Source organism: Branchiostoma floridae, chromosome 6, assembly GCF_000003815.2.
Source record: "Branchiostoma floridae strain S238N-H82 chromosome 6, Bfl_VNyyK, whole genome shotgun sequence".
NCBI classification, from domain to species: domain Eukaryota; kingdom Metazoa; phylum Chordata; class Leptocardii; order Amphioxiformes; family Branchiostomatidae; genus Branchiostoma; species Branchiostoma floridae.
Window position 1 is genome coordinate 16,606,684 of NC_049984.1, and position 13,525 is coordinate 16,620,208.

General features: G+C 42.9%; 1 protein-coding gene across 1 annotated transcript in view; it reads left to right on the top strand.

The window, feature by feature from the left end:
- The window catches only part of LOC118418148 (pancreatic triacylglycerol lipase-like), a 14,624-nt gene extending 1,479 nt beyond the window's left edge, over window positions 1-13,145 (top strand). The window contains exons 2-8 of the mRNA XM_035823983.1: window positions 3,837-4,010; window positions 9,819-9,936; window positions 10,167-10,343; window positions 11,154-11,292; window positions 11,745-11,853; window positions 12,161-12,277; window positions 13,024-13,145. Coding sequence (XP_035679876.1) covers window positions 3,926-4,010; window positions 9,819-9,936; window positions 10,167-10,343; window positions 11,154-11,292; window positions 11,745-11,853; window positions 12,161-12,277; window positions 13,024-13,145 — 867 coding nt within the window. The 5' untranslated portion in view covers window positions 3,837-3,925. The remainder of the gene's footprint in view (window positions 1-3,836; window positions 4,011-9,818; window positions 9,937-10,166; window positions 10,344-11,153; window positions 11,293-11,744; window positions 11,854-12,160; window positions 12,278-13,023) is intronic.
- The last annotated feature ends 380 nt before the right edge of the window (window positions 13,146-13,525 follow it).

Sequence of the window (13,525 nt, forward strand, 5' to 3'; positions counted from 1 at the left end):
ATAGTAATGACGATTAAGAATATTTCTCGCCTAATGTTTTCATTACATTTCTTTATTGAGGCTCGTAAACATATAAACTTTACGACTTAGATACCCATTGAATTACTCTCTAACCTCTCACGCGATGGCAGATGAGACATTACGCATTTGCTGGCGAATGTTTGCCCGTGTGATTCGATCAACATTTAACACGCGTCAACGTACCAGACGATAAACCAACTGACGACAATGGCCCAGTGTCATGCCGAAATCACGCGAGCGCTGTAAATTGCGCTGTCAGTCGGTCTGTGTGGCGTGAAAGATCAGGTGAGTATGCTGGGGGTGTGGCTACCACGGATTCGGTTGACCAGCTGTCCCTACACTGACCTGGCTAGTGATGGGGGGTGGGGGACACCTATGAAAATCCCGTACCTTAAAATTGTACCTTACAACTGTACCTTACACTTACACTTACACTGTACGGGCCCGTTCACAAATGTGTGCGTATATTCAAGAGCGTATATGAGAGAAATGTTGCTTATTGACAGTTTTTTTTTGGGGGGGGGGTAAGTTTGCAAGGAAGAAATTGTTTTATTTTTCAGTCACTCTTGTACAGCCTCGTGTTATAGAAACCAAACAAAACCTACTTCTTTCGCAAACTTTAGCTAATCCCCAAAAAATGTTGAAACGGAATCCATACGGACTTGCAAACGCGCATAAGTTTGAACGGGACTTAGTTTTCATGATAGGAAGCATGTCTGCATTCGTAGCTATCTGCTGTCATACATCATCTTTAGTTGGACTTGTCTTGCCAAAAATGGCCTTCGAATTCGTAGACAGATAGAATGCAGCGGTTAGTTACCAGTGTTTATATCGTCAACTGTACGCCTTGACTCCCGATCCCCGACCGGACAATGACCCGACGAAACCCGAACCGATCCCGAAGATACGCCGACTGCATGCGAAAGGTGTCGAGAACTTATGACGCAAAGTTGTTCCTTTCGGATCACGGACTTTCTATTCAGAGAATAGGGTTTCAGCTCATGAGACTTTGAGCGGGATTTTCCACTCGAGGTCTTTGCTTGTATTTCATAATATATTTTCCGTAGAGAACTTCAAGCAATTCTTTGGCCCACTTCCATTCTGCAGTGAAGTGGACATATATTACCATCAGTAAGTCAGATCTATGGGTAGCGACAAACGTATTGGCTATGCGCCAAGTCATCACGTGCAGTTTGTTTACTTGTATCTTTTGTCTTTGTAGATCTTGTATGTTATGACTGGCCTTACTCAGAAAGATGGAAGACGATAGCATATTGCTACTAAGGCATGCGCGGCGTGGCCTGCGCACTGTTTGTTAGGCTTAGCATTTAAAGGGTTAATCCATGGACACCGTCTCGACGTAAATGTAAGTACAGTGGCTACGTTGGCCAGACTATCTTGTCATCTTAGAGGAATATGTCGAAATATGTTATTTCAGACAAAAAAAGACTACCACATGCGTTCACCAAACGATGTTAACCTTTTCGGGTGACGTATCGTAATTCTCATATCTCTCATGGTATATGCAAATAAGGTCCTAATTTACATAATTTATGTACGTTGATCAATTTTCTATCCCATGAACACGGGTTGTTCAAAGAATGAAAGCCGTATATTAGTAAAGGCAACGGGCCATTTAGCATTCCCTCCTGAATCATGTAAATGAGGCCCTGATTTGCACGTTTTAGCAAAGTCGGCCCCGGTAGTTCCAAAAGATCCACGGGGGGGGGGGGGGGGGGGGGGGCCATAACACTTAATGTTGGTCCCCAGAACTACAGAACTATCTACCATTCAACAATCACGACCACAGCATGTCCATGACACGAGATATCAAACCCAGAAATTCCGCTGCAGTACCGTAGAAAACTGCTAGGATGTCAATTATCGAACTTGACCTTCCTTTCGTTCCACAATTCAAATCAAATGTTATAAGGCTCCATTCACAGCCTCTCCAAAAATACACAGACAGACAGACCGCACCCACAACACAACCTTGGCGAAAGTAATAAGTATCCGTATCAACATTGTCACGTTTTTGTCCTGTGTTCAATGGCGAGCTTTTCGCCATTCAGTCTGGTGCAATTTGACCAAAGACCGGCCGCCGTGCTCACAAAGCCATGTCTGTACTGCTGAAACACTGTCCCTACTGACCGCCTTTTTACATAATACTACGCCGACTTCAATACTGGGTCAGGGTCTCGCTTTTGTCTCAGGTCTGGAACCCTTCCCGTGTCGTTTAAGGTCATTGGAAACATATAGCTAACCTAAAATTAGTCACCTAACCAAAAATCAGCCACATCCACCTAACCAAAAATCAGTCACCTAACCAAAAATCAGTCACCTAACCAAAAATCAGCCACATCCAGGGCACATATGTATCGTCTGAAAAGTGTCAGTTTATCAACTTTCCTAAACGTACTTTTTGGACACACAGGAATAACATTATGATTAGCATGTCTGTTTTAGGTTAATTTTTGAGACATTGACATTTCTTAGCGTTTTGCATTTCAATGAAGTCTTTTTTGATCTCTTTATATCTGCCCTCTTCTTTTCTCTCTCTCCTTCAATCCATCCGTTCCCTCGTCCCATCTAGATGAGCAATGAGGTTTAATACTGCATTATGACATATCAAAACTCCTTGAGACGACATAAAAAACATACAGGTATAGTTTGTTCAGACCAATTGGCCGTGAAACTGTTGTGAGACGCCCTGCCCTGGGTACGACGAGATCTGTTTCAACTTAACCGCCAACTCCACAATGTTGCTTTGACCTTTCTTTTGATTGAGTCATTGTAATGAAAATACCGCAGGGATCAAAAGAAGGCACGCTTGCCTGAGAACAGTGTAGGAAGTCGTCTTGTACATATTAGATCATGTTAGAGCTTCCATGGCTGGACAGCGATCTAATGTCTGCAGACTCACTCATGTGTGTATCTGTTTTACTGAATGATGGATGTCAAACTTCACATTTTCACGTCGACGAAGATTTAACGTAGACATCCAGGTAATAAGATACTATCTTATGGCACCGGTAAATCTACTTAGAGATTAGATCCTGGACGAGCTGTGATGTTGGTTTGTAGGTGGTCAATATATGGTGCAAAATTTAGGCTTATGAAGTGTAAAGTTGGGCCTCCTAACTGTTTGCTGTGGATCTGAAAGGATCTGTGCTGATTTTTGTGTTTGTGTTTGCAGTGGAATATCTTATATATTAACCTCTGGATGGATTGCGATATTTTTCTACTGTAAACGCTTACAGAAACCGATGGCAACTTCACCATAATGGCGGACAGTTTAACACTACGTGACTAACTATTTGCAGCCAAAAACCGGCGCTGAATTTGTTGAGAAGTGCTCGTTTTGACAAATATGTTGTTAACTGAACTTTATAGCGTTCTCATTATACATTTACGTGTATCATATATGAATAGGACAGTAAGGTTCAACGCGTGTCATATGACACTGAGAAACAATGAAAAACTAACCCAGTTCAGATCCAAGACGGTTTGGTTAAAAAAAACAGCACTCCCCGACCCTCTTGTGTCTATATATAACTATGGAACAAGGGCAACTAACGTATGTCTGTTTGTAAGTGTCATAATGCTTTTATTCACGAGCAAATATCTTGAGAATTAGATATTAATTTATCATGTCACGTTAACGCTTTTGATACCTTGGTTAGCTTTCAAAACATGCACTTTATACACTGCAAGAAACTACAATTCAAGTGCAATTGATTTTGCTGCAAGGATTCTAATTATTTTATTTATTTTAAAAAACATAAACCATTGTTGTATCATCTATAACGTTACAGGTCGCTCGTCTGTGTCGTAGGATTGAAAAAAATTGCCATTTCACGACTGGAGCACGACTAGACCACGACTGGAGCACGACTGTGTGAGAATGGATCACGACATCATCGGTGTCTACCGCCGAGTGTGGACCTTCCTCACCATATACGTCCAACTCACACTGTCAACCTTAGCGGGTAAGCAGTTAATGTTTCATACATGTGGCGTTACTAACGGTGTACTATATAGACAATACATAATTGAAATACACTGTTGATACGTGTTGCCTAAAACTGTTTCTATAAATCTAAGTGTTCCATCACAAACAACATAACAAGCAGACGACCATTGCAATGTACAATGTTCACCTTCTACAAAATCAATTGTCCTATTTAAGAAGGCTTTGTCCGCTCCAAGCTTGTTCCTCAGTATAAATCTAAAGTTTTGGTTTTGCGGACATTTATCAGCGTCCTCTTATCCTTGCGAACTTCTTTGATATCGCCGCGACTACCCTAGCTGCGAATCTCCGTCGAGTCGGGCGTTTAGCTCTGTTTGTCGCAGCATCGTCGACAGTGTCCGTAGAATCGTCGGCTACAGCGTTCCTCTTGTACAGCCGCGCGAACGGGATGTCAAGCGGCTCCAGCAGTACCGCCACGTCACCTTGCGACTTTGTATACAATTGCACGACCTCGTTGTGCGTCATGTTGGAGACGTTCTTTCTTGTGGTTGACTCTGACAATCCTGTCGCTAGGAACCACTGAACTTTGACTTTATTTGTCTACAAATATAACTTGAAATAACTTGTAACTTGCAATGTGATAGACCAGCAGCAAGAAGGGTATAATCTCTGAGTGCTCAGTGCCCCAATGTTTCCCTTCCAGGCTGGGCCATAAGTTAGTGGGTCTGTGGTCATTACTTCACATTCTTCCTGTTTAGAGGATCCGGAAGCTTACAAATTTACTTTTTATGTGCAGCCAAACCCAAACTCTATATCTAGTGTTGACTACTTGAACTCTACAGTGTGCATATCAGCCCTGGTTCCAGCACCCATGTTCACTGCATGAGAGCCTGTTACAGACTGGGCACCTTAGTTTACAGTATGGTCCCGGGGAGCGGACTGATTCTCCCTGTAGAGAGAGGTCCTTGTCCACGGCTAGCTGGCCCAGTGGGCGGACTGCTTCTCCGGTGCACGTGATCAGGTCCGGTTGTCTCTGTCTGCTGGCGGACTGTGTCACCGGTACACTAATGTCCACCGACCTTTTGGACCTGCAATATTGTGAAAATCTTAACTTGTACTCTGTGTCCTTGATCTACTCGAAACACTAGATATAACCGAGCTTTTACCATCTACCACATCACTGAAAACCATCACAAAACCCACTCACTTTGCGGGTGCAATTGGGACCTAAGCCTAACCCTAAATCGTGAAGTCGTTTTAACTTACCAAGCAAGGTTAGTCCTCAAAATGGGCCTCCGGGAGGAAGATGTCTTTGCAAACATCGCCATGTGCGATGACAAAGTCATCTCGTAAAGATTTCTCACGAACATTCACGGATGGGTGGCGCAAAATAACCAAATCGCGACCGTCGTCGAATTACAAACAATCAATCTCGAGAGTGCATGTATCTCCTGGTTTTTGATGACGCATAATAGTGCAGGTCCGACGTTTTGGCGCCCAAACTCCCAGCCTGGCTTGGGCCGTTCAAAATCAATTTGCGTCGCAAAGTCTTTTTTTCACTTCCAATCAAGGCTTTGAAATCCCGTTCATACAAGAATTACTCTAACCAATCAAGTTTGGCGGAAACAGAAGGTGTGTTTTATTTATAAAGCTCGGGCAATCCGACCGAGACTTAGGAAAAATACAACCATGAGAATCAATGGGTATAATGTAAAAGCTTAGGTACTTCTGTAAACCCATATCAAGAAATGATTGAGTATTTCAACTTCTTTACAAATCTAATCGTTTTTATTTTCGGCTTCACAGCCTCAAACCATGACATGGGAAATATTTTGGAGAGTCAATTCTTCATAAATTTAGCCACCAAAAACCCGCTATGTGCGGGGCAAAAGATCGACAGTAACAAGGCGCCAAAACAGAGCGACATGCGACGGGCCCGTACAGAACTGGCGGATATGATTACGCCACATGTCATGGAAGTTAAAATACTGCTTATTTGAAAATAAAATCCTCAATGTGGTAAATTGTGAGATAGACATATTTTGAAATGGGATGCATGAGGCATGTAACCAGTTTTGATCACAAGTATGGCTTGAAGATCGCACCCACCCACCGTGTGGATCCGTTGTTGCAAAATAGAATGGTAATTTTGGTATGAATAAATGAACTAAATATGGCTTGGGCCGTTCAATATCAATTTATTGTTGCTTCCTATATAAAGGCATAATGGTGTTCCACAATCGGCGCTTGTAGAAAAAAATGTTCTGGAAGTGGACCGCCTTTGTTTGCACACGGTATCGGAAACAGTTAATGAATGAACTTGTATTTTCTTTTATTTCTGCAGTATTGTAATGTACACGTATCTCTGATGTAATTTTGCTACCATTATTACCTGCATGTATGCAGGTATGGTTTTCACGGGCGTGGGAAAATTTGGAAGCTGGGGATTTAGGGCGCTGTATCTCGAGAACGGATGGTGCGAGCACGACGATTTTTGGTACGTGGCTTGGGGGTGGTGGCCTGTTTGATTTTGGGCCTCCTGGCGCTTGAACTTGACATTGCAGGTGGCATTTTTGGTGTTTTGGGGGGCACTTTTGGCGCTGTGTGTCCGGAACGATACGCACCATTGCGACGATTTTTGGTGCATGGGTGGGAAGTTGTTGCTTGTTGCCTAGGATTGACTTTGGGCCTTGTCGCGTTTGAACTTGACGTGGCAGGTCGAATTTTGTGTCCGGGAGGGGTGTTTCCGGAGTTATATCTTCTGAACGGTTGGTGCGGGCGCGATGATATTTGGCACATGTGTCGGCGGTGGCTGAATAATTCTCAATTTTGATTTTGGCGCCCTTGGTGCTTGAACTTGACATTTTAGGTTACCTTTTGTGCGGGCACGGGGCGTGCGCTGTATCTCCGGAATGCAAGGTGCCATTGTGTTGCTATTTGGTACGTGAGTTGTTGGTGGTGTCTTGGTGGTGAGGTTTGATTTTGGGCCTCCTAGTGCTTGAACTTGATACTGTATAGGTTGACCCTGTTTTGGTGTGGTTGGGGCATCCTCCCAATATCTGCTTGGTTCTGAAAACAGATTACGGTTGGGTGTAGAACCATCATCTGGCCTGGGGCAACCTTCAATGTATCAGGTTACTTTGTATCCCCTGTACATGTCTTAGTGGCACTGACGGTGTGCCAGATGACGGGAGTGTACCAGATGATATATCTGCTGGTCAGGTATAATTGGAGTTTGCTTATTACTCTTTGTGGTGTTTCTAGAGCTGTATAGTACTGAGTTTAAAGTTCTGGTACAAGTTCCTTTACCCTGTTGGCAATCATGGTTGAACTTGAACTTAAACAGAAGAAGATGCAATTTTCTAATGTGGAGGAGAACTGTATAGAGCGTGGGCATAAGAGAAAGGTATGTGTATGATTTGTCCTGTGTTTCTTTTTGTTTCTTTGGTAATGCCATTTCCAATTCCATACTGTATACAGGTAATTTGTAGTTTTGGGCTAGTCATATTCGCTTGGTTTTTGGGCCTGCTTAATCTATAGTACAGGCAGGGTTAAGTGGTGGAGGCTTAGCTTGGTTCTGTTTTAAATTCAGTATCGTTTGTTGCATTTTGTCGCGGCAAATATATGATGAAATTCCCCTTCTAAGCAACTGCTCATTGGTTTGGGGGGATGTTTGCTGGGTGTTTGCTCTGACTACAACAGCTTCTGAAGTTTTCAAAGCTTCCATTGCCAGCAGCTTGCCATCTATAAATGGGATTGACAAGGACATTTTTCATAGTAAATTATGCTGTTAAATTTGGCTTAGATACTACAGGAGATTTAGATTTGGGTTGGATGGATTGAATGAAAATATCATACCACCCTGGGGACTAACTGTTGCTGCTGCATCATGGGGGCCAGCACTATTCATATTGTCTAATGTCTATGGAACTACTATAAAAGTATCATTGGTCAAATTATGCAAGTAACCTTCCGATGTCAAGTGAATAACACCCCAGAAATAAATCTTTAATGAATATCATTGGAAGAACACAAACCAAGGAGATTTAGCAGCTGCATTAGGTCAGTACATTGAAATAGGAAGATATTAGTACTGAATATATCATGTGACAGAGTAACTACATGTACATGGGCCATCTGAGACCAAAAAAAAGGTTGCGTCTCAACAACTTCAAGGTACTGTGGTTGGTTACATACTTAAGAAATCCAAAATAAGTAATGTTCATCCATGTCCAAACTTACAAATTCAGAAAATGGAATTTCAGACTTTTGCATGGTGCACAACCAACAGCGTAAAAAGCTCATTTTTCCAACCACGTACCACAGACAAAAAGGCAAAAATACACAATAGGTCTAACGGGGGCCGCCCTAAGACGGTCCCCGTCGTAAGACGGCACGGATTTTTTGCTGATCTTATTATCCATAAGTACACCGTGTTTGTTGCCACTGACTATGCTGATTACAAAGGTAAATAAACCAAGTCCATGCACACAGCTTTAATTTGCATTCCAAGTATACTTTAACATATTTACTTCATGTTTTTTTAAGAGCAGAATTCTAACAGTAATGTTGACAGTGCTGAATCACTGCGGTCACCGGCCTCTGCGTATTGGCGGCTCGTGTCGCTAACTATACGAACTCATCCAAGCAGTCACACAACTGCCATGATACACATAAATAAATCTCCATAAAACACTATGAATATGGGTCTTCAAATGTTTGTTGAGTAGAAAAGCAACCAAAAGGAAGCGACATAAACATTGCCACCATTGTACTCCCAAGGGAGTGTGGCCGTGAAGGTGGCAGACTAGAGAACGCTCCAAAGATTTATTTGACTGTAACAAATGATTCGTGCTGTCTATGAAAATAAGACTTGACAGAGAGATGTAGATGATATTTTCATATAATCAGACAGAGTTTTGTTGATGTTGGCGGTGTCGTTTTTTCGTAATGGTTTTTTTAGTCGGGCATTCACGATCAGTGCATTCAGCCCATTGCCCGTAAAACATCAGCTGGATTGTTCTAGGTACAGCCTTCCTCATGTGAGACAAGAAGTACATACAGTCACGATTTTACTGTCAAAAGAAACCTAAAATATCATACTATTAATTTTTTTCTGTGTACTTAGATTTACCACTTACTTCTGAAGAGAGCAAAATATAAAAAAAAGCGTACCGAGTTAGGCACACTGTCCAGCGTGGCACAAAATTGGAAGGTTACATACACGAAATTGTCTCTCAGTGTTTGCCGCTCGTAACACGCAGCGCGAAAGGTTCATGAACCACACGAATGCATTTCTTATTCAAGTATGTTGTTCAAATCTATGAGTAAAAAATTCAGTCATCAAAATTTGACCACTCTCAGGCAACTAGCGATGGAGCGCCATGAGTTTGAGCGCAAGAAAAAGCGTACCGTGTTGGGGCACCTCCCGTTACAGAAACCCAATACATTTCATGCAGGCCTGAGGTTTACGAACTCTTGTTTTTGTAGTCTTTCTGCCATGTCCGCTATGTGATGTTGAACGGATGCATGTTATGTATAGGACCACAGGGAGAATAGCTAACAGAAATTTCAAGCAAATTATGGATCCAAATAAAGTCAAAGTCAAACCTACAAAGCCAGACGTGCTCTTTGTGAAGTTACGTATCATGTCAATCGTCTTGGTCTGATGAACAGTGTCGTTCTTATAGAAGGTGCTTTCCTCAGAATGGCACAAACAGGTCAGATTGTGATTGGCAAGTAGCATCAACGCAGTGATCTTTCAAGCGAAAAAGGGAAACGCGTTTGAGACGTTTATACGTTGTTGTTTTTTTCTGCTGTGTTTCAGCTGGTGCCTCTACCCGACAGGAGGAGGAGCTGTGCATGTCTCCCCTGGGCTGCTTCAGCACCGCACCGCCCTTCTCTCACCTGCCGCTGCCCTGGCACAGGGACGTCATCAACACAAAGTAAGTTTTGACCTTTCAACTTCTCTAATTTAGAAAAATTGGATGGAAACACTCTCTCTGTGTGTGTGTGTGTGCGTGCATTTGTGTGTGTGTGTGTGTGTGTGTGTGTGTGTGTGTGTGCCTGTGTGTGTGTGTATCTGTGCGCCTGTCTTTATGGGTTTGGGTTTCTGTGTAACTAATTGTTTTGAAACGTTGTCGAAGCATCATTTGCACATTTCAACCTCACACAGGTTCCTACTGCGCACGCGCTCCAACCCAGACGAGGACCACCAGATTCACTCAGGAAACATGACGTCACTGATGACGTCAAACTTCGAGGACAAGGTTAAGACCTACATCTCCATCCACGGGTTCACCATGTTCTCCGCCATCCCTGATACGCACTGGCATTTCGAGTTTACCAAACGGTTTGTCCACTGAGTTTTTGGGGTGAGACTTTAACTCTCTTTCGTGTTTTCTCTCTCTATTCTTTCGTGAAATAAGACTCCAATGAACACGGTGTTATATCTTTACAATTTTCTTGAATCCGCCTAGAGTTCGTCGTTCCGTGTTTCTTTAAGCCTTCAAGACATTTGAAGATCCAAAGAAGTGTCATTCTCTTTAGTATATTAAACATATCAAAAATCATGACGGTCCGTCCACCTTTTCTGGAGTTATACTCTTAGAAAGTCTGAAAGAAAATCGGTCCCTGCAGTCCCAAAAGGAGCCGCTAAAGGGCCCAACCCCACACCACTTACTCTCTGTTCCAACATCCACTCAAAACACACTACCATAGCTTGTACAGAGCACAAGATATAGAGACCTGCATTACCCTAGACAGCAGCTAGGTGGTCCATTTTCGAACTTGACCTTCGTTCTCCTGACCCCAAACCAAAAACAGGTTGGTAGGTCATATGATATAGTAGAGTCTTCTTTTGCACAACCAGTCAAAGGAAGTCAACCCCAATTACAAACCGTGACGAGGGGGTACAAACTTAGCCACGTTTGGGATTGTCCGATTGTGTTCTCGCCACAAAAGCGCCAACTACATCGGCTGCATATAGCGGCGAGAAGCAGAACTCCAGTTAGAAGCTCTGAAAAATACGTCGGACAGGCATCGAAACGTCAGCAGGTAAAATTTACTGGTTGTGTAAAAGAAAACGCTTCTATACAGTGACCATTCCTGTTCAATAGAGTCACATTAATATCCTTTTATAATGTTGGGCTTTTCCACCCAGGCTGCTAGAGAGAGAGAACGCCAACGTGTTTTTCGTGGACTGGCAGGGCGGCTCCCGGACGGGAGTTGACGCCAATCAGGCCGCCTCGAACGTGCGCGTGGTCGCCGCCGAGCTGGTCTACTTCTGTGAATGGCTACAGGTAACTCCTCATGACATGGGTTTAAAAAGACAATGTAACGCTGTTACTGTGAGATAGCATAAAGCAGCAACTAGTGCAAAATAGTACATACCCCATACACCTGCAAAATTAAGATTATGCGGAATTGCAAGAAGCATGAAGATACTGTATTGTTTTTTCTTGAAATCCCATATGCGACTTGCCTGGGTACCATCCGGGTAGTAGTTCGCTCCTATATGTTCGCTTCTGCAGAGAAGCGACAGTATATACTAGTGTATGATAAACTTCAGAGCGAAAAGCGACTGCATATAGTGTATAATAAACGCCGGAGCGAACTACTTTCCTGTTGGTAGCTAGGCTAATATGCGACAAAAGTTCAATAGATACTGTACTGCCAAAGTTTGGAGTTGAACACAGCACAGAAAAAAAGACGTTCTCTTTGCACTAGTCTTATTTCTGCTAACGTCTTACAGAATCAAACCGGTGTTTCCTTCGAGTCTTTCCACTTGGTCGGCTTCAGCTTCGGGTCTCAGGTGGCGGGGTTGGCGGGGGGACGGCTCAACAACCTGGGCCGCATTACAGGTGAATACAGCACTCATTCCTTCATTCGTTCGTTCGTTCGTTCGTTCATATGTTCATCCGTTCATTCCTTCACCCATTCATTCATTCATTCGTTCACTCATCCATCCATCCACTCATTCATTCATCCATTCTCTCATCCGTTGATTCATTCAAAGAAATCGAACTGTTGTATTGACGCCAAGAAAAGAAAACTCAGCAAATCTCTGGTTGCGTCTCTAGTCCTCTTCAGAAATGAGCCAAACCGTATCGTCCACTGTCTCTGTCTATCGTTGAAAATAATGTGGAAGTTTGATTCTTTTCGACTCAGGGTTGGACCCGGCCGCCTTCGGTTTCGAGGACAATCCTCCTGACGCCCAGCTGGACGAGACAGACGCCGTGTTTGTTGACGTCATCCACACTGATGGTGAAATCATCGCAGGCTGGGGTAAGTTGAACGGTTCAGGGAAAGTCTTATTTTATCTACGGGGGTACTTTTTCAGTCTGTCTGTCTGTCTGTGCCTCTGGAATCCAGAGTGACATGGAGTAAAGGAGGTCAAAGTTGCGAGAGTGACATAGTAGAATTCAGAGTTGTCAGAGTTAGTCATTTATCAATCTTGACTGACAGCTAACAGACATTCTGGGTCATGGGGTCAAGGGAAGAGGATACTGATTCATGGGAGGTTAAGGTTTTTGTGTTTTGGCAGCTATTATATATATATATATATATTTAACACAGATCACCTTAGACTTTAAGGGTAGAAAAAAGAGCTCAACGGATACATGAAATGTCAACCGATATCGTTATCTGCATAATTGATGAGTTACAATCAAACAATATACAGTAGATGCCGCTTAATTGCACGACCTATTTACCAGTGAATTTCGTGCAATTATCGAACAGGTGCAATAATGCGAAGTTATCTGGCTGGACTGCACCGGTTTGGGATTTGGGATTCCGTGCAGTTAACAGAAGTGTGCGTTAATCCGTTGTGCAATCAACTGGCTTCTACTGTATAGAAGAAACTATAAATCTACCCGAGGTATGAAAATTTCGAGTGGCATAGCATCTGTAATACGTATACCCCCTAAGAAGTAACTTATGGCTTGAGCAGTTAGGTGGTTGCTAGGTCTCTGACTGTATACGCTGATTTTGCAGTTATTTTCAATCAACATTATTGTACCTTATTCCAGGACCAAGTATAAAGCGGCCGATCGGACACGTGGATTTTTACCCCAATGGAGGTCTGAACCAGCCCGGCTGCGATCCCTGTAAGTTTGACTTTGATTATGTCGTTGACTTTTCTTGTTCGTGAAAGGTAGCCATTTTATTGAGTACATTCTTTGCCACTATTATTGAAGTAGCGCCAGTAGCCCCTTACTTGTGAGTGGTCGGCACCTGGACCAAAAGGCCTCCAGTTTAAATCTAGACTGTTGTAGCTGATCCGACCCAATGCATGGTTACTGAAAAGGATACATTCATTCCATTCATTCCAGGATGTGAAGAAGTTGTTTCATTTTCCATTGTACTCGTCGAAAAGTGCTTTGGAAGGTAGCTTGAACAGGAATACTGGTATACCATCGACCATGTGTATTTTTCTTGTCACACGATCAGAGATAGGTTGTTGAATAAGTTCTCAATGAAATAAACTCAATCAAGGTACGTGCATTTATACTTTTATTGTATTTCACCTTG